The sequence below is a fragment of the Trachurus trachurus genome (assembly GCF_905171665.1).
Source record: "Trachurus trachurus genome assembly, chromosome: 23".
NCBI classification, from domain to species: Eukaryota; Metazoa; Chordata; class Actinopteri; order Carangiformes; family Carangidae; genus Trachurus; species Trachurus trachurus.
The window spans coordinates 12,133,489-12,157,115 of record NC_139912.1 but is presented as its reverse complement, the minus strand read 5'-3'; the positions used below and the strand labels follow the sequence as shown (position 1 = coordinate 12,157,115).

Below are 23,627 nucleotides of genomic sequence, written 5' to 3'. Positions count from 1 at the left end.
TTATGAACACAGGCAGGACCAGAAACATCACCAAAGTAACTGCTAGTCTAATTTAACTGTGTAAACCAACATTGATGTCAGTTTATTGTTTTGTTTTTTTAATAATATTTTTTTAATAATAATAATTTAATAATTCGAATAATAGTTGCCAGTTGTCAAGTGCACGTTTTTTTTCCTCTAGAATTAATGAATGGCATTATAACACTCCTAATGCACTTGTTTTATTTTGTATTCTTTTTTCTTTTAACTTTTATAACACAAGACAGATTTTAGTTTTACATTCAATTAGTGTCTGTTGTACCGAAACCGTACCGAACCGTGACCCCTGAACCGAGGTACGTACCGAACCGTGACTTTTGTGTACCGTTACACCCCTAGCTACATCTGAATATTTTTCTGAACATCTGCCACCAGGTTTTAGTGTCTTCATATCAGAGCTGGCATCGCATGCAAATGTGAAATGGAAGTGAAAAACAGAGCTGTAGGAAATGCAATTTATTTGCAATTTTTTAATAACATCATTCCTCAGATAAAAATGCAATGTTACAGGAATATACATCAGATATTAATTTAAAACTTGCTTTCAAGGGACCATACAGTCTAAATATACTTTTTCCTTTTTTATTTACTGGTAGCGTGCGTTATAAGCAAGACAGACTCTGTCACCAATGACAGACTGACAAGTTACAGATACAAACTGTACATTACTTATTTACAAATCAACTTTTTGTTTGGTTTTTCTTTTCACTTTTTATTGAAAATAGGAGTAGAAAAAGTGATTGAATTAATATTCAGATTTATTTCATTTGTATTCTTTCTTTCTAAAATCTAAAATGAAATGAACCAAAAAAACAAAACAAAAAAACAACAAAACAAAAAAAAATCAAGAACTCTCCTTTAGAAAAAAGAAAGAGAAGCAGAAGAAGAAGAAGAAGAAAGAAGATACGGGTGTGTCAACTGTGAGACCATGCAGTCTTCACTAAGGAGACAAATGGTAACCGAGGATACCAAATGATGTTGGGCCAGTGTCACTTAGCAACCTCAGAACCAATGAAATCCCTCACAGAGTTGAGGGGCAGTGGCTTATGTTAAAGAACTCAGTTACAAAATGGCCACCTGCCTCCAAAGCTACCGCAAGCACAATAACACACTCTAGTTCTTTTTTTTTTTAACCATAAATAGTGCTGTTATTAAATACTACATTTAACAGTAGCGCCACTACTAATATTACCACAAATTGGTCTCTGTGTGAACACCTCTCTTTCAGAAATTAAACTCGAGGATTAATAACAGACTTCTCTCCGACAGGAAAAACAAACAAACACAAACAAACAGCTCAATCCCATCAAAGGCCCTTAAACACTTTGCATGAGTAGTGAACGTAAGACTACGAACGAGATCGTAAGACACTACTGACCGGTGGAGAAATGAGCCGACACACAGCCCTGGTATTTAAATAAAGAACAGAAGAGCCTTCGTTGCTGTATATGGAGCTGTGGATCCCCTGCCATTGAATTATCAGGCTGGCAAAAGAAAAAGAAAAAAGTCTGGATAAAGAGCGTCACTTCATGATGCATTTAAGCCATGGAAGAAAACACTGATGATGTACCTACATGACACTGTCGCGTTCATTAAAGCTGCATTTGGCCACACAGGCGTGAGAGATCTGTTTGTGATCGACTCTTTGTGCTCTAATGTGGACTTCTCCACCTAAAGTCAGGGTTTATGAAGATCCGGTGTGTCAGCAAGGAGTTAAATCCAGATCTGTCATGTCTGTGATAGTCAAACACTATGATTTTCTTCCGTTAAAAGCTGCTAGGAAATAAAAAAAAACAAAGGGAAAAGCCAGTTGCCTGATTCTAAAACTTCCAAATACTGTGTCCTACATTCAAGGGATGACACTGTTGAGATAATTATCATTCAAGGCGCTATGTAATATAGGTCTTTTCTGTGAAATTAGAGAGGAGGAGCAGACGCGGGGAGACCGAGACATTCATAGTTCGACTAGAGGATGAGAAGGTCTGCATCGTAAAGCTGCTGCCACGCCCCTGGAGCTGTTAGCTGAGGTCAGATCCTGAAGAAAAGTCACTGATTGAAACTGGAGCTGGTACAGAAAACCCAAATCTAATCATCAGGCTGTGGGTGCAGCACCCTCCGTGGTATTCTCCTATGTGCAAACTGGGACCTCCATAATGATTTAGACTTCATATAAGAGCGTAAAAGACGACAAGAGAAGGACTGAGTGAAATACAAGGCTTTCAGGGCCTTTATAATACTATCTAAGTTCACATAGGGGTGCTGCTGCAGTTGCTGCTACACAATGGGTGAGTCATATCAAGCTATGTCTAAATCTATTGGGCAAGCAAATCTCATCTACCTGCTTTGTTCACCAGGGGCTCACCAACCCTGGGAAAAGAGGGAATAAATCATCTTAATCATTTTCCTCCTCACCAACAACAACCCCTCCAACAAATCAAACTTCCCTGGGTGAAGACTTCACATGCGTCTATGAGGACTGTCATGCTATAAGACAAGAATTCAAGTCATCGGAGTGTTACTACGAGCTAGTACAGTGCATTATGCAAAAAGGATTGGATGAGTTTGTTTTTTCCCAATACTGACTGTGGTTTTAAGTGTTTTCCTCAAAAATCTTAAAGTGTATTAAAGTCAAGAAGAATTTTTGAGCCCAAAAAACAATCTGATGTTTGGTTTCATGATCATAATTGACCCATTAAGCTCCAAAAAGGCTGTTTTATTGAATACAATGCATAACTGTATTCTGTTACTCTTTTGAAACCCTGCTTTTGCATTACACTCTACTAATCTACACTCAAAGGAAACTTATCGGTAACGACTTCTAGTGGAAACATCCAGCTGATGGTGAAAAACCAATGAAATGTTTGTCCTTTGGGTTTCAAATACTGAAAATGCCAACATGTGTGGAGTTAAAACAGTATGATGGCACCTCCAAACCTGATCTGAGCTAAAAGAACAGGAGTTCTTTTCATCCTCTGCACAATCTGGGTCCAAACTATCATTTCATATCTTATAATTTAGATATACTTTTTTTTCCTAAATATAATATCTGAAATAGAAGATAGTTGAAATATAAACTTGTGATTAATAATATACTCCCTCTTTGACTTTCTGTTCAAATTTCCAAAGCTTTCATCAGCGTACCACATCAAAATAACATCTGTACAATGGGAAAACATGGAGGTGATGCGCTCCACTTTCTCCTGCAAAGGGAATTTATGTTTTCATTCCATCTAATTCGATTAATTAGAGTCCTACAACAACAGGTTATGCTGCTTTCTTTTTACCTAGAATAAAAGAAAAATAAATCTATATTCAAAATAGTCCTCTTAAAATATTTTTGTCAGGATCAAACAATGATCAATGAACATTTCAGTTTACAAGAAAATATAACTTACATCTGTTGCGACAATGGAGATCTGAGCGACCAAGACAGAGAAAATAACGACTCTATTCTCCAGCCTCACAACCTCTGAAATGGATAAATTACACAATCTGTGTATAGCTTAGGTTAAACACACAACTCTAACACTTTATAATACTCTTCTATTTAATGTCTTGTTTATACTGAGCAGCTCAATTATTCACTGTCATATAGCAGCTTGTCAAAAGAAAATCAAAAAGGGTCTGACTCTTTTTTGGGATTTTCTCACTGTCAAGACGACATCAAATAATAGTTGGCTACTTTGTTTTACTTCCTGCTCTGCACCCGATGCAGATGAATGAATTTCTCTTTACAGCTGGAGTTAAATTTCCTCCAAATCTGTTCTTGGAAGAAAATAGAAAAAAAGGACGCTACATGGTTTTCATGGCTCAAAGCATAGAGAGAGAGAGAAAGAGCAAGAGAGAAGAGAGAGAAGAAAGAGACAGAGAGAGAGTGAAAGAGAAAGAGAGAGATCTAGTCCTTGACAGGTTGAATTTTTGGTTAGATGTCTGTAAGAGCTTAAATAAATTATCTGAAGAAGTGTACAGTGTATCTATATATATATTTATATATATATATATATATGTGTGTGTGTGTGTGTGTGTGTGTGATTCGCTGATGTAGGACTAGTTCAACAGAGACAGGTCTCTCTGTGCTACAGTAGGAAAACGTCCAGACTCTGACCTGCACTGACAGGTTGCTGGTAGGTTACATCTTTCAGCCTGTTCCACATAAACATAAAACAAAACAAAACACTGTGAGTGAACTTTTCAATTGTGAATCTCTCTGCTGCTTCAAATTCAACAACTGGACATCATCCTGACCTTCAGTCATTGGGTCTCCTATAGATTTTCAAAATCAATATGTCACTAATTACATTCCCTTTCTCTTACTCTATAACATTCTGGTGATTAAATATTATATATTTGTATATATCTTCCTATATATGGTATATAAAAATATACAATCATTGGCTAGTGGTGAGACAAAAGATATTATCATTCACATAGGACCAATACTTTATACCCTTATAGAGAGAAACCCATGCACATTTAAAACACTACTTGAATATATGATTCACCATGTCAGACCTTTGACCACCCTGAAATCCAAACATGATGAGATACAATTTTCTAGTCATAGATAAAATCGTCTCCATGCGACACTCTTACTCAGTCCAAACACCCACGGCTTCCCATTGTCATCAACCGCTAACAAGATTGTCATCCGTCAACCACAAACTGAACCTGTACTCGTATCGCTCCTGTCGCTGGAGAAAATGATTGGAAATTGATCTGCAGTCTTTTGAGGCAGAGGGGTGTGGTCCTTCTAGCCAACCAGACCTTATCAGCTTGATAATCAGCCTGGCTACAAACCATCTACAGTGAGACAGAGATTATGGGGACACACACACACATACAGTAGACCTTACTCATGGTATGTGTACTTTTCATACTTACTAGTCCAAATACTGTGTTCCAAGTCCATATTACATACAGTTTTACTAAATACCAATCTCTATCCTATGTATTTCTGCAGTAAGTAATCAGCATATTTATCTGTTACTAGTGTCAAGAGGCCGCTGACACATTATTACACAGTTGGTCAGTTTACCATGAGGTGTACATGGAGGACCTCTTGTGTCATAGTGATATCAATAGGATTATTTTATATAAGACCGAAAGCGAAAATTAAATCTATGAATGAGTATTGTGTGAATTAAAGTATCCAGAATATTTAAAGCTTGACTCAAGATAACCTGGCTTCTGCTGCCTTAAGTACTGCCATTCCTCTTTTTGTTTTTATGCAGTTTCAAAACTAAATGTTTTTAAAACTAATATTTTCTGCAGCTGTCCTAAGTTCAGTTTTTACCATGTTGAGTTTACTTTATGCAGTGCCTTTTTATGTGAACACACTAAGCATGTAGTATGGAACTGGGACACAGTTTACTTTAACCTGTCAGTATCTATTTTCATGACTATTTATCACTTGATGCCTGAATACATCGAATAAGGAATAATGTGTGTATACTATGTGTAGTTCCTGCCTTTAGATTTGTTTTTCCATCAGAATGTATCAATATATTCTGCTATTTATGGGCAATTTGGTCCATTTCATACAAATAATTCCCACTGTTCTGTTTCCACATGTCAGCAGACGAAAGGGTAGAAGCTGGAGACAAAGTGCGACAAGAGACGATGGCAACGCATACACAAAGAATCAGCGACACCTGTCTAAACCGTGGATTAAAAATACTGTAGTTGGACATTTCTCTCATGTTTCAAAAATCACATAAACATGAGCTCTGTCCCTCTGCGGATTAAGAATCAGAAAGTAAACTAAGTGTCCATAAGACACAAGATATGCAAAATCACCTCCCAAGTACCCCTCTGCTGCTGTCCACTGTCAAATGTTAATTTAGAGAAGAAATACTGACTTTAATACACTGTATGTACACTAAATAGAAATAGCTACTCTGTCGTAATGTGATATGATACTTAACCTGATTAAAGCAAAAACAACTTCAAAACCTGGAACGTTCAAATGTCAACATGTGAACCTCATGCAATAGTGATGGTACAGCCACGGAGCTCAATCCATTTAAACACTGTAACTAGAAAAAAACAAGAGAAAGGGATACAGCCAAAAGGTATCGAGTCAGGGAGGAGAAGTTGATCACTTTTGCTGTTGAATCTAATCTGTTTTTCACCCTACATCTCCATTGTTTGGATGTTAAACCACAAGCAAAAGCACTGATCTCAGGTCACTGTCTCAATACACACTTCTGACCGCAGATGCAGATCTGACACCCTCACAGGAGGAAGATAAATAGTTCTTTACATCTTTACTATACCGCACTGCAATGCACCTGATTTCAAGTATGTCAGGTTTCTCTGGCAATGGAAACCACTGAGTTTACTTAAAAATGTAGCAAACAGAAAATAATACATCTTCATGATATTGATTTTTTTTGTTTTGTTTTGTTTTTGTACTTTCACAAGTATATTTACTCCGGGAACCTTGTATACAGTCATAGTTATTGCATTGTTTTTGCATATCTTGTGGGATGTAGGAGTACACCCACTCATACTGTTATACTGCAACACAACACCTCATAGTTCATGCTAACCTATACAGAACTAAAGAAAAGATAACTGCAATGTTGCTCCACTCCACACGGGGGCACCACAGGCCTCTGAATCTCTCTCCTCAGCATTTGAAACCGAAGAGCCTCCAAACACAAACAGCTGGCACTTCTGATATGCAGGGTTACTCTGTGTTACATGAGTTGAAAATATAAAGTGACAATTATTGGGAGCATTAAACTAAAGGACTAGAGGTGATTGTAATTTCTGAGTGCATGTAGGCCTACGCGTTATTCATATTTATTTGATATTGAACATGGTGAACCCTTTAGTAATTACTGATAATTCATCTTAAGATAAGAAAAAAGGAGATCTGTTATGCAACCTTGTAGAAACTTTCCCATGGTATAATTCCTTGATTAATTAAGGTAATGGCCATTCGTTATGTAGCTAGGTCTGCGCTAGATGCTAAAAATGGCCGTTAGGAAGCAGATGCACCACAGTCGCAGCTTGGATACAACAACCACTGCTTTACAGTTCAGGTGCCTGCAAGTTAAAGTTATCAGTGAGGGCTTAGACCTAGGAGTCTTCGGGTTTATCAAGTAATTCAGTAAAAAATAACATAAAGGAATCCCTGTTTTCTTTTAAATTCAGGGTTACCTAAACCTAACCTGGGCTGATCCAAAGCAGAAACTGAGATTGTGCAAATTGTTAAGGGTAAAACACTGAAGAATAGACTCTGCCTTGCACATACATTAACATCCTTGACTATATCATGTACAAACTTTAGATTAAAAATCTGCTCATGAGCGATCTGATGTAGCCGGTTAGCTTATGGAAGGAAATCAAAGGCGCCTACTTTGATGAGTTAAATTTAAGTGAAAGGAAGAAAGGAAGGAAAACATGGTGAGGCCAAAAGATCCTGGGTAGGAAACAAAACATCAACAGCAACAGACTAAATGTCAGGGAGGGTACTCCTTTGACAACACAGACTTCTTCAGGGTTTGCAGTATGATCATAACCACAAAACAACAACAGCACTGCCACTAAAAACACATTCAACATTCACATTTAATTTGCATAATAATGTCAGAAGTCTGTTACTGGCACAGGATGCAGTGTATGGCAGTGTGTTCATGCATACCCTTCCCTGCCACAAACCTGCTCTGATTAACATGTACGAATGAGAGCTCAGCAGTGAGACCTTCACCATAAATTAAAACTGAAAACTAAGATAGTTGTCATGTGATAGTTCTGGGTGGAGATAGTTCACTGAATTTCTCTTATGTGGCAACAATTCTGTTTTCTTTTTAATGTTTTAGAAGCTCCATATAATTTACTTTCTTATTTTTCTGATGTTTTAACCAGATCAACTTTGCTATAACTGCATGCGAACATTGGTCTGGTAACATAGAGACTTTCAGTGCTCATCTTGACTTTGCATCAAGATTGTGGTGGTGACAATAGCAATAACATTTTTTTTTTTCAGTTTTAAGTGGCTAGTACAATTTCTCATATAATATTTTGTGTTTAATTGATTGGTTTCAATATTACAAAGTAACTGGCATTATAAGAATAAATGTAACATCTGGTAACAATGGGCCTCATTCACGAACCGTTCTTAAGAACAAATTTGTTCTTAAGTCCTACTTACGAAGTTTTTACGAAGATTGTGGCATTCATGAATGTTTTCTTATCCAGAATTTGTTCATAACTAAGAACAAAATCTACGAACAGTCAGGAGTATACTTACGTACTTTTAGGTGCTGAGACTTCTGCAAAAATAACCGATTATAGCGTTTTCTTTTGTTCTGCAGTTGTATGATATTATATGATTTGAATAAGAATTATTTTCTTATCTTTTATGATGTTTTTAATAATCATATATATTAGTAATAATAATTGACAAATCATTGCAGTCTCTTAAAAAACATTAGAGACACTTAATTCATATCAGTTGTTTTTTTTTTCTCTCTTTTTATTTTGGATACATACAGCTGCCGATATGATTTTTTTCCTAATTGCGGGCTGCAACAGTGCACTTACTGTAAGTGTTCACACTACACACAACCGTTTTTTTTTCATATGTGATAATATGATGATATTTATGATGGCACACGTGAGAGTGTGGTCTCTCTGATAAAAACTGAAGAGCTGCATCCACTGCTGACGCTACTAAATACAGCCTAAATATAAATATAAAAATCTAAACTAAATATAAGCTTTTTGTTTGTTTCTTTGTTTCATTCCTGCCGCAGTAGCTCCACTTCACTACTTAAGTTCTTTTTACGTTTGGAGTCTGGTGCGTGGTGGTGTGAGGGGGACGGACTCAAAACAAAATATTCCTGGATCAGATCTGATCAAATCATCATCAATAATCACAAACTGCACGTTAACACTGACAGTTAACTTCTTCTTTTCTTTTTATTTATTCCTTTTTTTTGGCTCCTGTCCATTAACAATAAAGAGACCGGCGGAGCTCTCTCTGACTACTTGTGTTAATTTCTTTTTTTTTTAACACTTGCGTTCCGACGGCATCCCCTGTGTTATGGTTTGACTTCACAACGCTATGAACTGTGGGTAATTCCCCTACCCAAAGTCAGCATCGGTGCTGACTGACGGTAAGGGGGCAGAAAGGGCTCATTCACTGACTCACTGACTTGATGATCTGACAACGGAACAGCCCTCACACACTCACGGACTTCCCGTGAACGCGCCTCTAAGTCAGTGAGTCCATGAGGGGTCGGATTGGAATTGGGCCCTTCTCTGCTCAGTGCCTGTGGGTTCTGTGTGCACACGGCCCTGCAGTCTCATGCCCTTTTACGGGCATTGATGGGGCTGTTACCTATGCTAATCCTATGTTAATTAGACTCACCTGGCACACGCCCTCAACTTACGAGGAGATGGCATAAGAACACAGCTGCGAACATTTCTGAGGCTTACGAACGCGTTGATGAATCTGACGTAGGGTTTTCTTAAGGAACTTCTTAAGAACAACTTAAGAAAGAATCTAAGAAGGTTCTTAAGAAGATATTGGTGAATGAGGCCCAATGATGTGAGTATGATGTTTTCTTTGTTTTTGGAGAGAATACAATAGCAAAGTGAGACCTGTAACTTGTGTAATGTACTTAGGCCTGAGTACCAGACTTGGCTATGGCATACAGTAGCCATACCTTATCCCAAATGAACCCAAACTATAATCAAGGGAAAAAACTGTTGAGAGAAGTCAATTAGAAGATGTCAACATGCTACCTAGAATGAATTAGGAAAAACTGAAACAATTAAAAATTACACCAGGAGATCTCCCATGACACAACTTCCCTCTGACAGTTTTCTGATTTATATCCTCTAATTAATCACATTAACCAAAAAAACAAAACAAAAATCTTATTAATTATCAGTGAATCTCCTGTTTGTATTATAATTTTCCAGTATGGAGTTTTACCAGTAAATCACATTACAGACAGAAAATGACTTTATCTCTAACAATGCTTATAAGACAAAATGTTTTGTGATATGGCCACACCTCAGATACAGAGATGTGATTTAGAAGTCTTGCAGCATCTGTACACCAGCCCTAATAATTCATTTGGAGTTTTTACTACGATTAAATGATGAAATCATGTGATTACGGTGTGTTACAGCTGAGCTATCAGGGCGTCATCACCCCCACCCCCCAATCCCACCCCAGTTCATTCACGAGGCGTCACTGTGGCAGTACGAATTTGGTGCTTCTACCATTCAGAGCAACCATCCATGATGAAGTAAAAAGCAGCAAATTGCCAAAAGGCTAGTTACCTCCTGGCCAAGCTGCAGTGCCAAAAACTCCATCATCGCTGTAAACCTAACTGTCACTCTGATGTCGCTGGAGACCTTGAGGTTCACTATCACTGAACAGACGGATGGAAAAGGACAGTTTTTTTCAAAGACGGAGCGACTCGTGGCTCTGCAGCTTGGCTAAAAAGTAAAAACCGTGCTAAAGAAATCACAAAGCTTTGGAAGCATGCCTGTCCATGGTAACCCTGTGTTAAGGAGGCCCATTATCACTCTCTCGCTCTCTCTCTCACTCTCTTTCTCTCTCTCACACACACACACGCATACAAACACCCCCACACGCGCGCACACACACACACACTCACACCATACTTGTAATGCTACCTTAATTTACTGTCTAGGCTTAAAATCAGCTTTTTAGAATACATAAGTAACCAGTCACGCACAGGCGCACACACACACATTCAAAGACACACACAAATGCATATCCTCACACACACACATACAAACGCATGTCCCTCACACATTTTTTTCTCTTCTGGGAAAAATAAATAAATAAATAGATACAATCTGTAAAAGGTGCATACTGATAGAGAGAAAGACCCCCCCTTTTAGATACACACGCTATCTCATACACTCGTTCACACACATACACACACACACAAACCATCCTGTACTAAATTGCAGACACACACCCACACACACAAATATAGTTATACACTTGCACGCAAACTCTACGCCCTGCTTCGATACTTAAAACCTCTTAAAATTCTCCTAAAGTAAACCGAGCAAAAAATACATTTATAAGACCAGCACCCCGATTGTGCAAACAAATCAAGGATAAATTAAACCAATAACATCATGAATATAAAACAAAATAGTCATGGCTAGCCAGTTTTGCACAATATTGAACTGTTAAATACATAGTGGGTGTGGTCTGTAGAGAAAGTGTGTGGCAGCAAATCCAATAGGATTCCACGCTGAGAGGAAGAGGAGGGTCTCGGAGAAGGAAGTGAGGTTGATTGACGGACAGATCCTTGTGCGGATCAACGTCCCGAGTCTGTTTTCTTATCAATCGGTCACTTCCGTTCTCTCCTCCACCCTGCCGTCTCTGTTGCCCTGTTCAACTCACACACACGCCTTCCCAAGGGCTGAAAAAGCAAAAACCCAGCGATGGACGGAGAGAGGGATGGTTGAACAACCAAAGAGGAAGGGAGGAAGGAGAGAGGGAGGACCGAGGAACGACGAGGTATGAGGCAGAAAAAGGGGGCTCGCTGTCTCTGCTTAGCCACCAAATGCTCCTCCCATTTCCTGTTTGGGGCAGGAAGTGGGCGTGGCCAAACAAGGAAAAGCGGCGTAGGAGGCAAAGCCAGGTCTAGGTGACATACGAGGCGAGTTTGTCTCTCGATAATTGACCAGTTGAAAAAAAAAAAGAGCTGGCTGGCTTCCTGTTGGCCAGAGAGTGTCTCTCTCTGCCCGTGGCCCCCTAGAGCAGCCCTGTAGTGGCTGTTGGTCCATTCCTCAAATCCTTCCCCCCCTTGGCTGGGGGTGGTGCGTCACCTTAAGCCCACCCCCAGGCTGGCAGGGCTGTGCTCCATGGTTCCTTAGCTTTGGAAGAGGAGGAGAAATGAGATTTCAAACAGGGTTTTCCTCGCCCCCCGTTTTACTCAATACAGCGCTTCATCATCAGTGAACCAAGAAGGAGGAGTTGACCTTTGACCTCAAGTGGGGTGCGGTCAGATTTTAATCCTTAACTGACCCCCCCCACAAGCTGGTCTGCTGTCCCCTACCTGGCTTCATGGCGGCCAGACAAACAACAATAACACAACACCAAAGTAGGCATAGGAAATGAAAACAATAAACACACTATGTCAACTGCAGGAAGTCTATAAAAGGACTTCCTGCCTCTGTTGGTTCCTTTCTTCCTTTCCTTCATCAGTAATTTCCTTCATCCCATTTTTGCTTGTCTCTACCTTTCTGCTCTTCACACTTTGAGGACATGATAAAACTGTGAGGCACTTTAGAGACACACTCAGACACGTGTGGAGAACACACGCACCCACGTATACGTACAAATAGAGAAAATCATAGACCAAACACACACACACACTCACACACACACTCTCACACACTCACACTCAGATAGTATAGAGTATAGTGTGATACACTGTACTACAAACATTCACGCACGTACAAACTCTTTTAAACCAACAAAGTTGTAACCAGGTGTTTCAGATTGCGTCACTGGCCGCCATTGTCCAGAGCGGTCACGTCTGGCAGAGAGGCAGACAGTGTGTGTATATGTGTGTGTGTTTGTGTGTGTGTCTGTGTGTTGGTTGGGGGGGGGGCGGGGACAGACAGAGCCAGCCGCGGCGCTGTTACCCAGCACCGACAAGGGTCAGTCTCTGATGATGTCAGAGGGGCCAGTCGGCCAATCAAACCCGTCGAACCGACTCCTACAAACTCGTCACACACTCCATATCCTCGTCCTCCAACAGCCCGCTGTTCCTCTGCCGCGCTCCTCCAATCACGACCGAGCCTCTGTGGTGCCCGTCCTCTCTCTCCCTCTCCCCCGCCTCCTCCTCCTCCTCCTCCTCTGGTCCTCTGCCCCCCGCTAGCAGCTCCTGCCGCTCCTCCACAGAGGACGGCCCGTGAATGGAGCCTCTGCTTCCTCCTCCTCCTCCTCCTCCTCCTCCTCCTCCTCCTCCTCCTCCTCCGGCCTCTCCTCCGCCCTCGCTGGGACTCAGGCCGACCACTCGGTCCCTGTGCGTTGCTGCTGCTGCTGCTGCTGTGTGGAAGGGGAGGAGGTTGCCGTTGGGGCTGTGCTGGGAGGTGGAGGAGGTGCTGGACGTGGCGTTTGTGGTGGTGGTGGTGGTGTTGCCGTTGAGGATGTTGTTGGCGGCGTGCTCCATCTCCTCGATGGTCATGTCGCAGGCGTCAGCTAACTCGGCTTTGGTTGCCTCGATGAATGATGGGTCCTGAGCGAAATGACCCAAACCCTCTGATATTAGCACCTGGAGAGGGAGATGGGAAAAAACGAGGAGTGGGAAGTGGAGGAGTGGCATATGAGAGAGAGCGTTGGAGCGAAAGAGAAAAAGGTTAATGTAGCAGATGAAAATGTTAAGAGGTGGTGGTATATTGTTAAGAATATAATGTCCTCCATCCTGTACACACACACACTCATACTCATACTCACCGCCTCCACCAGACTGCCTGCGCTGCCGTGACACAGCGAACTGGAGTCTTTCCCCAGTAGCGAGGGCACTGTGAGCGACACCGGCCGTGGTGCTCTTTGATTGGACACCGACACGCTGGGGGTCGGGCTCGGACTCGGCCCCCGGCTGTTCCCATTACTGTCGCTGTACCTATGGGCAACACATGGGTTTATTAAAAAGAACACAGTGCCTGTAATACCATTCATACTGGGTACTTGTCCATGTTCCCAGTTTGTCTTACCAGGGCCCACAGTTGACAGAGGGCAGACTGGTATTGAGCTTTTCATGGGAGTTGGAGCCCTCTAGCCTCAGAGAGGGCACTCGCTGGTAGGAGGCATCACTGCCATGAGCTGGAAAATATACACAAAGATAAGAAAACATCATTTAGGAGACCACCTTATCTCAGTAAGTACCATTACAAAACCTGCAACATGACAGTGAATGAAGCATGCACTCCAGAATTCACTATTCTTGATTAAAAAAAACTGTTTTTTTTCATCCATTACATTAATGCCTGGATGTCTTTTGCTGGGGAAATGTAATGCAATATTTTTTGCCAGCACTTGACAAACAAGCTTTTTTGGCTTTTGATGTGTGCACAGGTTACAGTGTACCTGTGGGACTGGCTGGAGGCGTAGAGCACAGCCGGCTGAAGAGGGTGGGTGAGTGACTCCTTCTTAGCAGAGGACTCAACCCTGCCACTGCCAGCGCCTGGAGGAGGAGAAGGAGGAGGAGGAGGAGGAGGAGGAGGAGGAGGAGGGGGGGAGGGGGAGGAGGGGGAGGAGGAAAGAGAGAGTCAGACAAGAGCAGGGAGGGAGAATTGGAGTTCAACTTCACATATTTACAACCTGTTTACGTGCGGCTAATTGTTTCTGACTGTATTATATTCTACCTGATGGTGTACAAGGTGTAAGGGCACAGCCGTCTTCTGGGAGATGTCTGGCCTTGACTGTCTCCGGAGACAGTCCAGATGGAAGGACGATCTCCGCTCTGACACCCACACCACACATGTGCAAATACACAGCAGGAGAAAATGTGTAAATTATAGGTTGTGTTTGCATTGCTTTTTGCACAATTCTTGGGATAGATTTTTTATATACATACACACATACATATATATGTCTGTGTATGTGTGTGCCTACTTACCCAGAGAAGTGGGGCAGAGGAAGACGCTCCTGGGAGACTGCCACCCTCCTCCTCTCCTGTCCTCTACCTCCTCTCCTTCCTCCATGGGAGTCAGCTGCTTACATGTTTCATCTGTATACACTAGCCTGATGTGAACACACACATTCACAAAGGGGGTTTAATGATAGAAAGACATACATTTGAATATATGGGTGATAAAAACTAAATTGTCTGGTGCAGTACATGTCAGAGGAGAGCGAGTGGTCGTCCTCGTGGTACTCTCTGTCGTCGGCGTAGCTCTCATCGTACGTCTCCTCTGTGGACCCCTCCCCTCTTCGTATGATTGGCAGATGGCTGTCACTTGAGTCCGAGCTGCAAACAAGCGACCACACAACCGAGAACAGCAAACAAACAAACAAAATGAACATAAACACGGGACACAGATGGAATAACAGGTAGACAAATACGAGGACGGATGTAAACACAAACCAACAGGAAAAAAAGGGAAGCAGATGATTAGTGAAAACCTCAGAGAGGAGCTTATGAGGAGAGACTGAGAAGCCGACTGAGGCTTAAATACTGCATGTAGTAGGGGGAGAGAAGAGGGTGAAGGAGGAGAGGAAAAGGCTAGAGGAGAAGAAGGAAGTGAAGCTGGTGGGAATCACAGCTATATTGTTAAAGCAAAATGGTAAAAAGCATCAGAGGCAACACCTGGAATATGACATGATAGCATGACTGAGCTGCAGACATCTTTCAAAAACAAAGATCACAAGGATGATCAAGATGAATAATAATAATAATAATAAATTTTATTTGTAATGCACTTTATATTTAAGCAATCTCAAAGTGCTACAGATGATGCTAATACTTAAAGGGCAGTATTCTAATGTAGACCTGCTGGGAAATTATAAAGTTACTTATTTTGCTGTTGTCATCATTTAAAAAAACAAGGGCCAATGAAGTCCAGGAATCAGATGCTGTCTTTGTTTTCTACTCGTCTGGTCACAGGGGATGCGAGACTGATATGGTGAAATTACATCCTGTTTGCAGAAAACTAAAGAAAGTATATCTCTGTCCCAGTACTTGTTCCATCTATCCAATTCTAAACTCTGTATTAAGTTGTATTCTCTTTGTATTGCAAAGATGTCAGTCACTCTCTCTGTCCACATCTATTTCATACTCCAGACTTAAGCATGAAGGAGACATTCTGACATTTGAATTTAACGCTTTTCTTCTTCACCGGCCTGTTTTTACTAAAAGCTTCAACGTGTCTGCTTCCTCAAACCATCTGTTGACAGCTGTGTTTCAGATTAAGAGTCATAACAAACTGCTTAGCTTGCAGTAAGCGGCACTCATTATTTTTAATGAGGAAAACTTACAAACACAACTATTTGTTATTTATTTGCTTTCCGTCACCAGCACATAAACATCTCCTAATAAGAGCCAGGTGAAGAAAAATAGAATCAAATTTCTGAATGTCAAGATGTCCCTTTAATCCACAGCTTTTTTTTTTTGAGGGCTCCAGAGCAAACTCTGGGTTAGAGTAGCATTAGATTAAAACAGAACTAAAACTGTTCTGGATGATTTAGTTGAAGATCACTCCACTTGGCAGCTTGGTGGAGGTTAGTCCGCCGTTAAATGGACTAAATCCAAAGCGGTAAAGCATCGGAAAGCTTATACTTTGCTTTGTCTGTAATGCAGGACCTAAATCTAGGTCTTACTATCTAAACAAGGAAACATGAATCTTAAGCCCTCTTCTCTCATTAATTGTTCCAAAGCAGTTATTTACCAAGGCTCCAAGTGTGTGCATGCCCCAACCCTACATACATTGTAAATGCACTAAGGTTTAACATCTGTGAGCAAGCTATTGAAGCTAGAGGGTTTATTAAACTCCTCATATAAAAATAAAATAGAATGAATAAATGAATATGCTAATGGTTTTTATTTTCTTATAGGTTTGTCAGTACTACGACTAAAAGTGTCAATTGTAAAGACGTAAGGGTAGTGAGCTGCCATTAGGATTTTGAAATCATAGATAAAAGTATGGACCAAGCCTAAAATTCTTAAAGGGATAGTTCAACATTTTGGCAAATTGGCCCATTGCCATAATCGTTATAGTCATAGCAGTAGGTTCATTACCTTTAATTGTAGGTGCAAGCTATTTTCAGTACGGCGGAGCGCAGCAGCAGGCTGCTCAGAGCTACACTATGGAGGCTAATGGAATTTCTTGGTTTCCCTCATTAAACTCATCAAATTCAACATCCCAAAACTCCACAGCGCTTTTGTAGACAAGTTGTGACCTGCACAACCACCACGCTATGAGATAATGACGGAACGATACGAAACGGAGCCGTTTTCGAGGTAAATACAGGGTAAATACGGAGACTGCTTGCTGAAAAACTGTCCCTGAACGCAACGCGCATCAGCGGTTTTGTATGAATTTACCTCGAAAACGGCTCCGTTTCGTATCGTTCCGTCATTATCTCATAGCGTGGTGGTTGTGCAGCTCACAACTTGTCTACAAAAGCGCTGTGGAGTTTTGGGATTTTGTATTTGATGAGTTTGATGAGGGAAACCAAGAAATTCCCTTAGCCTCCATAGTGTAGCTCTGAGCAGCCTGCTGCTGCGCTCCGCTGTACTAAAAATAGCTTACACCTACAATTAAAGGTAACGAACCTACTGCTATGACTATAGCAATTATGGCAATGGGCCAATTTGCCAAAATGTTGAACTATCCCTTTAATATTAAAGGCAAAACTTAGATGCTAATGTCAAGGTAGAAGTGCTTCTGTAGCCATAAACTGAGTGTTTAAATTACATTTTTACCAATTCTGGTGCAAATGTAGTGAGCTATTCTACTTGAATAGAAGATAAGTATGAGCTTTCAGATGTTTGACAGATATGATGGATAAAGAAGGGAAGTTGTGTCTAACCCAGACCTGCCTTGAAATACAATCAAGCCCTCGATAGGAAAGGTTTGGCCAAGTTGCACCAAACAGTCCATCTATGGCAGCAGAGTTTATAGTAGCAGCATGTAGCCTGGCTTCTGCTATAGCAACTGAAGCATTGTGTGCATAGCAACAAGTGTCACAACGGCATCGTGACAGCTATGCACTTTTGTACAGCATTATGAAAACCTTTTGACACTCACTGAGGGGACTAACAAAGCAAGCACACACACACACACACCCATCCATCCACACGCTCACAAGCACGCACACTCACACATACACACACACTTTCTCTCCGTCCCCTGGCAACATACCGCATGAGGTTGTCATAAAAACACGTCCTGCTCGCCACCAGAAACAAAAGACAGGGAAAGAGAGAGGGAGGGAAAAAGAAAGTGAAGGACATAGAAGAACCAATTATGTCCATACTGAAATGTGATTTTTTTTTTTCTTAAGTAAGCTGGTTAAATATCTGTAATGATGCTCAGGAAGTGAGACAGAACTATAAATAATTCCTGTCTCAATTCAAGAAGAAGGAAGAACAGGAATAAAAGACTCAGAAGAGAAAATCACATTCAAGCCCTTACTAAGGTGAAGATGAAACCCACTGTCTGGTCTGCACTCACCTCTTTGGTGGAAAGCACCATGCAGATTTTGGCAGCAGGATGGGGGTGAGCGGCTGTCCTGTGTGCCCGTCCACAGTGCTTATAGACGGGCTTGGGAATCGGCTGATGCCCTGGGTTGCCACCCCGGCCATCCCGGTGTTGTTGGCATTGTTGATGTTGGCGTTGGAGCCTGATGAGGAGTAAGAGGAGGGGGTGAATGTGGTCGAGTCCATGAGCTTCTCGTGGGACGGGCTCTCGCCTTCGCAGGGTGAACCCTTCTGGCTGATATGCAAGGGACGCTGGGTAGTGAAGGACTGCGGGAAGGTTCCACGACCATCACTCTGGTTGTAGTAGTTGACATGGTTGCCGAATAACCCGCCCGTACGCTGTGGCGACGAGAGGAGAGAGGGCAAAAGAGATGGTGGAGACAGAAAAGTGAGAAGAAAAAAGGAGTTATATTAATGCTTGATATCTTACTACATTCACAAACTCAGTCAGAATCACTACCACCACATTCACTGCTCGCAGCAGTCAGCAGCCATGATGAAAATGCAAAGCAAAAACCTGACGTCACAAACTAAGGAGAGGTATTATTTGCAATGCATCCAAAATTATCAGAAATTTATTTTCAGGAGATAAAATCCTTCAGACACTAAACCTTGATCTAAAATCTAAATATTACTTAATATTATCTAGGTAGAAGAGTCATTATTTCATTTTAATCCCTATTCACTTAGTTGTTGTTGCTCAGACAGTTATTTTAGCATATTATCTGCAATTCTGACAAAATACTGCAGCAAACAAAGCAGAGCATATGAATGTAGCAATGATAGTGGAAATGGAAAGCTGGTAACTTGCTTGACTCACCCTCGCTGCACAGGAGTAGAAGAATGTGTGTGTGTGTGTGAGTGTGTTGTATGGTTCCAGTGCTCATTTTTTGTTGCTTCGTTGTTTAATTTGTTTCATAAAATAATTTTCTATTCTTTCACACCCTTGATGACCAATTCCAAAATCTGCAGTGATTGGATGCCAAGTTATAGGAAGTGGTGGAAAATGAGGCTTTTTTTTTCAATGTCTTTTTTGATCCTGTGAGCACATGCAGGCATGTATGTGTATGTGCATGGAGCAGTAATACAGCTTCAAGCTGGATGCTGATCATCTCTCGCTCTTTCTCTCTCTCTCTCTCTCTGGAGAGTGAGTGAGGGTGTGTGTATCCGACCTTTACCCTGAAGATATCGTCCTCGGATGCAGCCGACACGGGCTCTTTCAGGCCTTTATCCAGCTCCTCCTCCACGGTCAGGTCTCCAGAGATGGCCCTCCGAATCTCTGGACCAATATCATGCAACGTCCGCAGGCCCGCCTACGCACAGACCAAACACCACAAAATGTTGCACTTATCACGGAATAACATGTTTATTTTGCTGTCAAAGCCCAAGAAACTGCATCTGAATATACACAAAATATTTATTCTTTCTTTCTATAGTTCATAACAAGAGTCCTCCCACATATGCTCCACCCCCCCCCCACACATTCACACATTTCTTTAATTTTGCGCGAGCAGTCACAATTTGAAAACTCGACGGCTGTCTTCTAAATGTCCTAATATGTATGCTTGTATGAGGAAGAGGCAACAAAACTCCTGTGTGTGTGTGTGTGTACCTGCAGAGAGAGAGCAGTTTTGGGGGGCACCTTGGCCACCAGCCCTTGTTCTTTCCTCTTCTTAAACTTGCGGAAATATTCCTGGATGAGGAAGGTAGCGTAGAACTTCCCAACTGTTACTTCATCATCTGCAAGAGATAAAAAAATATATATATAATTGAAGTGGTGGAACCACAGCGTGAGTATTGAAACTATTTCCCTCTTTTATTGGATACTAATTGAGACGATGATATTGTGTTGCAGAGGGTACACACCACCAGCAGGGGGCACTACTTGATCCAAGAGTTTCATGCTGGTTCTCTTCCAGATCTTCTTCACTATCGCCCTCAGCTCCTCATTGGCCTGCTCCAGGTTACCTGCACATATACCAACAATGTTTATACACTGATGGATCAAAGTAGAGTTTTCACAGTAACCACAGCCTGATCAGGGTTAAGCAGCTACACACAGACAGCTTTCCTTTCAGTTTAATATCTCCTTCTTCATGTTGATGTTTCTGCAGCTTCAACAGGTTGTTGATGAAGAGAACTGGTGTCATAACTGGCCCATCATGCCAGAATGGCGTCGTATGTGACACCATAGATTCTCACAGCCAAGGTTGTAAATAAGACCCCCAGCAGCAAGAAGTTTTTATCCACTACCCCTGGTGGATGGGTGGATGTCTTGGGCTGACACTGTCAGCTGGAGGACAACATGCTGTCATGGGAGCAGCGGGCTCCGGCGCTGGCTTGGCCTCGTGCCAAGCCGAGCCGAGTGAAGCAGCTATGGGAGGAGGACAGCTTGGCTCGGAGTCGGCCGAGCCTCGCAACCGTCTTGACAGTTTGCCAGGGCGACTGCAGTGGGAGGCAGCACGTTGTCAGTCTCTCTTGTTCCAAGTCAGGCCAGGCAGCGACGAGGCTCACAGACTTCAAGTCAGTGAGTTAGTGAGTGTATGACCACAGCCTCAAGCCTTCACTAACGTTACCAAGTATCTTACACACAACAATACGTGGGTCATAAGATGTCAACCCCACTCAGAGTCTGTTGTCTGTGTTGAAACCTTCTGTCACACTTCCTGTGGTGAAATGATTGGCTCCAACGTCAGTGAACCAAAGTCAAGCAGCAATTCAATACAATTCCACCAGTTCCACTCCATCCACATTGTAGTGGAGAATGTATTGTATAGGAGATAGGACTGTGTTCTCCACATTTGCTCCTTTTCTCTGCTCCCCTTTTCTCTTGTTTTTCTTGTCTTTCTTCCTGTCTTTCTCCTTTGATGCCTCCTCTTCCTGCTTCTTCTCTTCTTCTGTTCTGTTCATTACATTTAATGGTAAAACCGGCTGTGCATGCATAGACTGTATAAAAAAAAGTGGACGTAGCTTCCTGCTGTGAAAAGTGAAGCCAAATCGGTAGTGACTTAAACTGCAATACAACTGTCTGATGGTATGATTATGATTTGCCTCTGCAAACCAGTCTATTTGCAGTTTTCATCTATGTTTGTCCCGATTCAGATTACCAATAGAAATTCACTATAAGGTATTACTGTACTTTAATTTCTATCTTGAATATTGTCCAAAAACATGTTTTATGAGGTCATAGCAATCTCACACAAAAATCAGTCCATATGAATGTTTGTGTTTGTGTGTCTGTTACCTTCTGTCTTAATCCTGAGTGCGGTCCTGACAAGGGCAAACAGTGTGGCGTTGAACATCACTGTTCCATCGCTGTTCAGAGGCATGTTCATCGACACCAGACGCTACAAGAGATAAGAAACACACACACACACACACACAGATCCATTCACATAAAATCTCAAATTAAGAAACTGCCAATATATACTGACATTTGGCAATCTGTTAACACCAAACAGACAGTTGTTTGACTCTATGGACAATATTTTCTCCACATGTGTTGTCAGTGTGTTATGAGTTGTCAGCACATAGACAAATAAGGTTTATTAATTCACAGCAATGAGATGTAATTCTGCTCAAGGATAGTAGGAGAGTACATTTGGAATACTTTCATTTAAAAGTCAGAAATGTATGCAGCTCTGCAGTCCTTGGACCATGCATAGGATGTTGTGCACAGTGTGTGTTTTTACCTTGCAGGCCACCCTGTGGGGACAAAGTTTTCCAAAGCCGAGGGGAGGCTGGATCCTCCGGAGCAGAGTCACCACATCCAGGTGCTTTATCCTCCCCCTGAATACAGCACAGGTGTCACATTACAGAGACTCTCCCCACACAGCCTCTGATGATAGAAGTCCCATTACTGTGATGACATACTTTGCTAGGTCTCTATGAACTTACTTTGCTTCCGGGTCATATTCGGCCCAGATCCTTTTGAATTCGTCCAGGTGATGTGGCCCCAGGATCGACCAGTCGCGCGTCAGGTAATCAAAGTTGTCCATGATGACGGCCACAAACAGGTTGATGATCTGGGGGAAAATCAGGAGACTGTCAGAAACCACTCTAAAGTTATAGCCTATTTCAAATGATAACCTGTACTCTATAGTACTCTAATCTCCTGACTGTAAAACTGAATGTAATAAGACAAGGTCAAAACCTCGTATATGACTTGACTGCATTGCAGGCAATTTGCATTCTGTGTAGGGGCAGACAGTTACCAACTCTTTATCTGTGTTCAGTTTTGGCTGTGATGAAATTCTAAGAAAGAGCACTTGATGTAGCTAATTTCATAGCATTTTGTTTAAATAGGAGTTATTTGTGAATTTTATTTTTGCAGGTGATATTTCATTTGGTAGTTTTCTACATCTGTAGAGATGTATGTTGCATGTTTTTGACCAATTGGTCTGTGTTCCTTTTTAGTTTCACCTTTACTTCTGTCAATAAACGTTTAAAAACTGTATCCAGACTCTTGATGGGACTCTGCATTAAAGACAGAACAATCCATTTTCCTTTCTTCTTCTCCCTGTACTCCACTAAAGCTGTCCTCATTTACATGGTTTTCTCTTTCAGATGATGACACAACTGTAGAAAAGTCTAGAAACGTGACTCCATTTTACCAAGCAGTCCTCTCCAAGCTGTTCTCTGTACTCACCAGAAAGGCACAGAGCATGTAGAAGCTGACAAAGTAAATGATGGCAAACTGGCTGCCGCAGTCCTCGTTAGTCGTGCTGTTCTCGTTGGTCGATCCCTTCTCGCATGGCCGATTGGGCGAGCAAGCCAGCATGATCTCCTGCCACGCCTCACCTGTTGCACACCTGACAGACGTACACATGCACGCAACACGGCCACACGGATATGAACCACACATTGACGCAGGTATGCATGCAAAGACGCGCGCATATAGATACACCAAAGAAACACGTAGAGGCACACGCACATGCATAGATGTGCACATGTGGGCGTCAGCATGGAGTCACATGTGCGGGTATGCATTAAACCAGACATACGGACACATGGATGTGTGCACATATGCATATAAGCATACAAACAGAGTGACACAGAGAGGTACAAAGACAAAAAGAGGGAAACATACACACAGAAACACAAATGTTAGAGCGTGAACAGCACAATAAAGGACATTCATATCCTGATATATATACACTGCATTTACAGAGCAAAAGTAAAGATATTACGTTTTTCTACACTGCAACTGTCTTGCATTGTGAATACTGACCTTTTTTTTATTCTATGCTTTTGCTATTTTGCATTTTTTTTATTGTTTTTTACAGGTGTTTGCTATTATCTATCGATCTATCATATAGATAGATTAGAATTCAGATACATCGTAGCAAACATGAAATATCCATG

At 41.6% G+C, this 23,627-nt stretch overlaps 1 protein-coding gene across 1 annotated transcript in view; it reads right to left on the bottom strand.

Moving 5' to 3' along the window:
• Positions 1–12,776: 12,776 nt before the first annotated feature.
• cacna1c (calcium channel, voltage-dependent, L type, alpha 1C subunit) overlaps positions 12,777–23,627 on the bottom strand; it is a gene marked incomplete at both ends in the record, with an annotated part of 184,278 nt that continues 173,427 nt past the window's right edge. Inside the window, 16 exons of the mRNA XM_083999993.1 lie at positions 12,777–13,334; positions 13,517–13,685; positions 13,777–13,885; positions 14,150–14,246; positions 14,428–14,525; positions 14,682–14,806; positions 14,904–15,032; positions 17,926–17,952; positions 18,238–18,602; positions 19,436–19,576; positions 19,876–20,003; positions 20,130–20,231; positions 21,508–21,610; positions 21,956–22,052; positions 22,161–22,288; positions 22,912–23,074. Coding sequence (XP_083856119.1) covers positions 12,777–13,334; positions 13,517–13,685; positions 13,777–13,885; positions 14,150–14,246; positions 14,428–14,525; positions 14,682–14,806; positions 14,904–15,032; positions 17,926–17,952; positions 18,238–18,602; positions 19,436–19,576; positions 19,876–20,003; positions 20,130–20,231; positions 21,508–21,610; positions 21,956–22,052; positions 22,161–22,288; positions 22,912–23,074 — 2,539 coding nt within the window. The remainder of the gene's footprint in view (positions 13,335–13,516; positions 13,686–13,776; positions 13,886–14,149; positions 14,247–14,427; positions 14,526–14,681; positions 14,807–14,903; positions 15,033–17,925; positions 17,953–18,237; positions 18,603–19,435; positions 19,577–19,875; positions 20,004–20,129; positions 20,232–21,507; positions 21,611–21,955; positions 22,053–22,160; positions 22,289–22,911; positions 23,075–23,627) is intronic.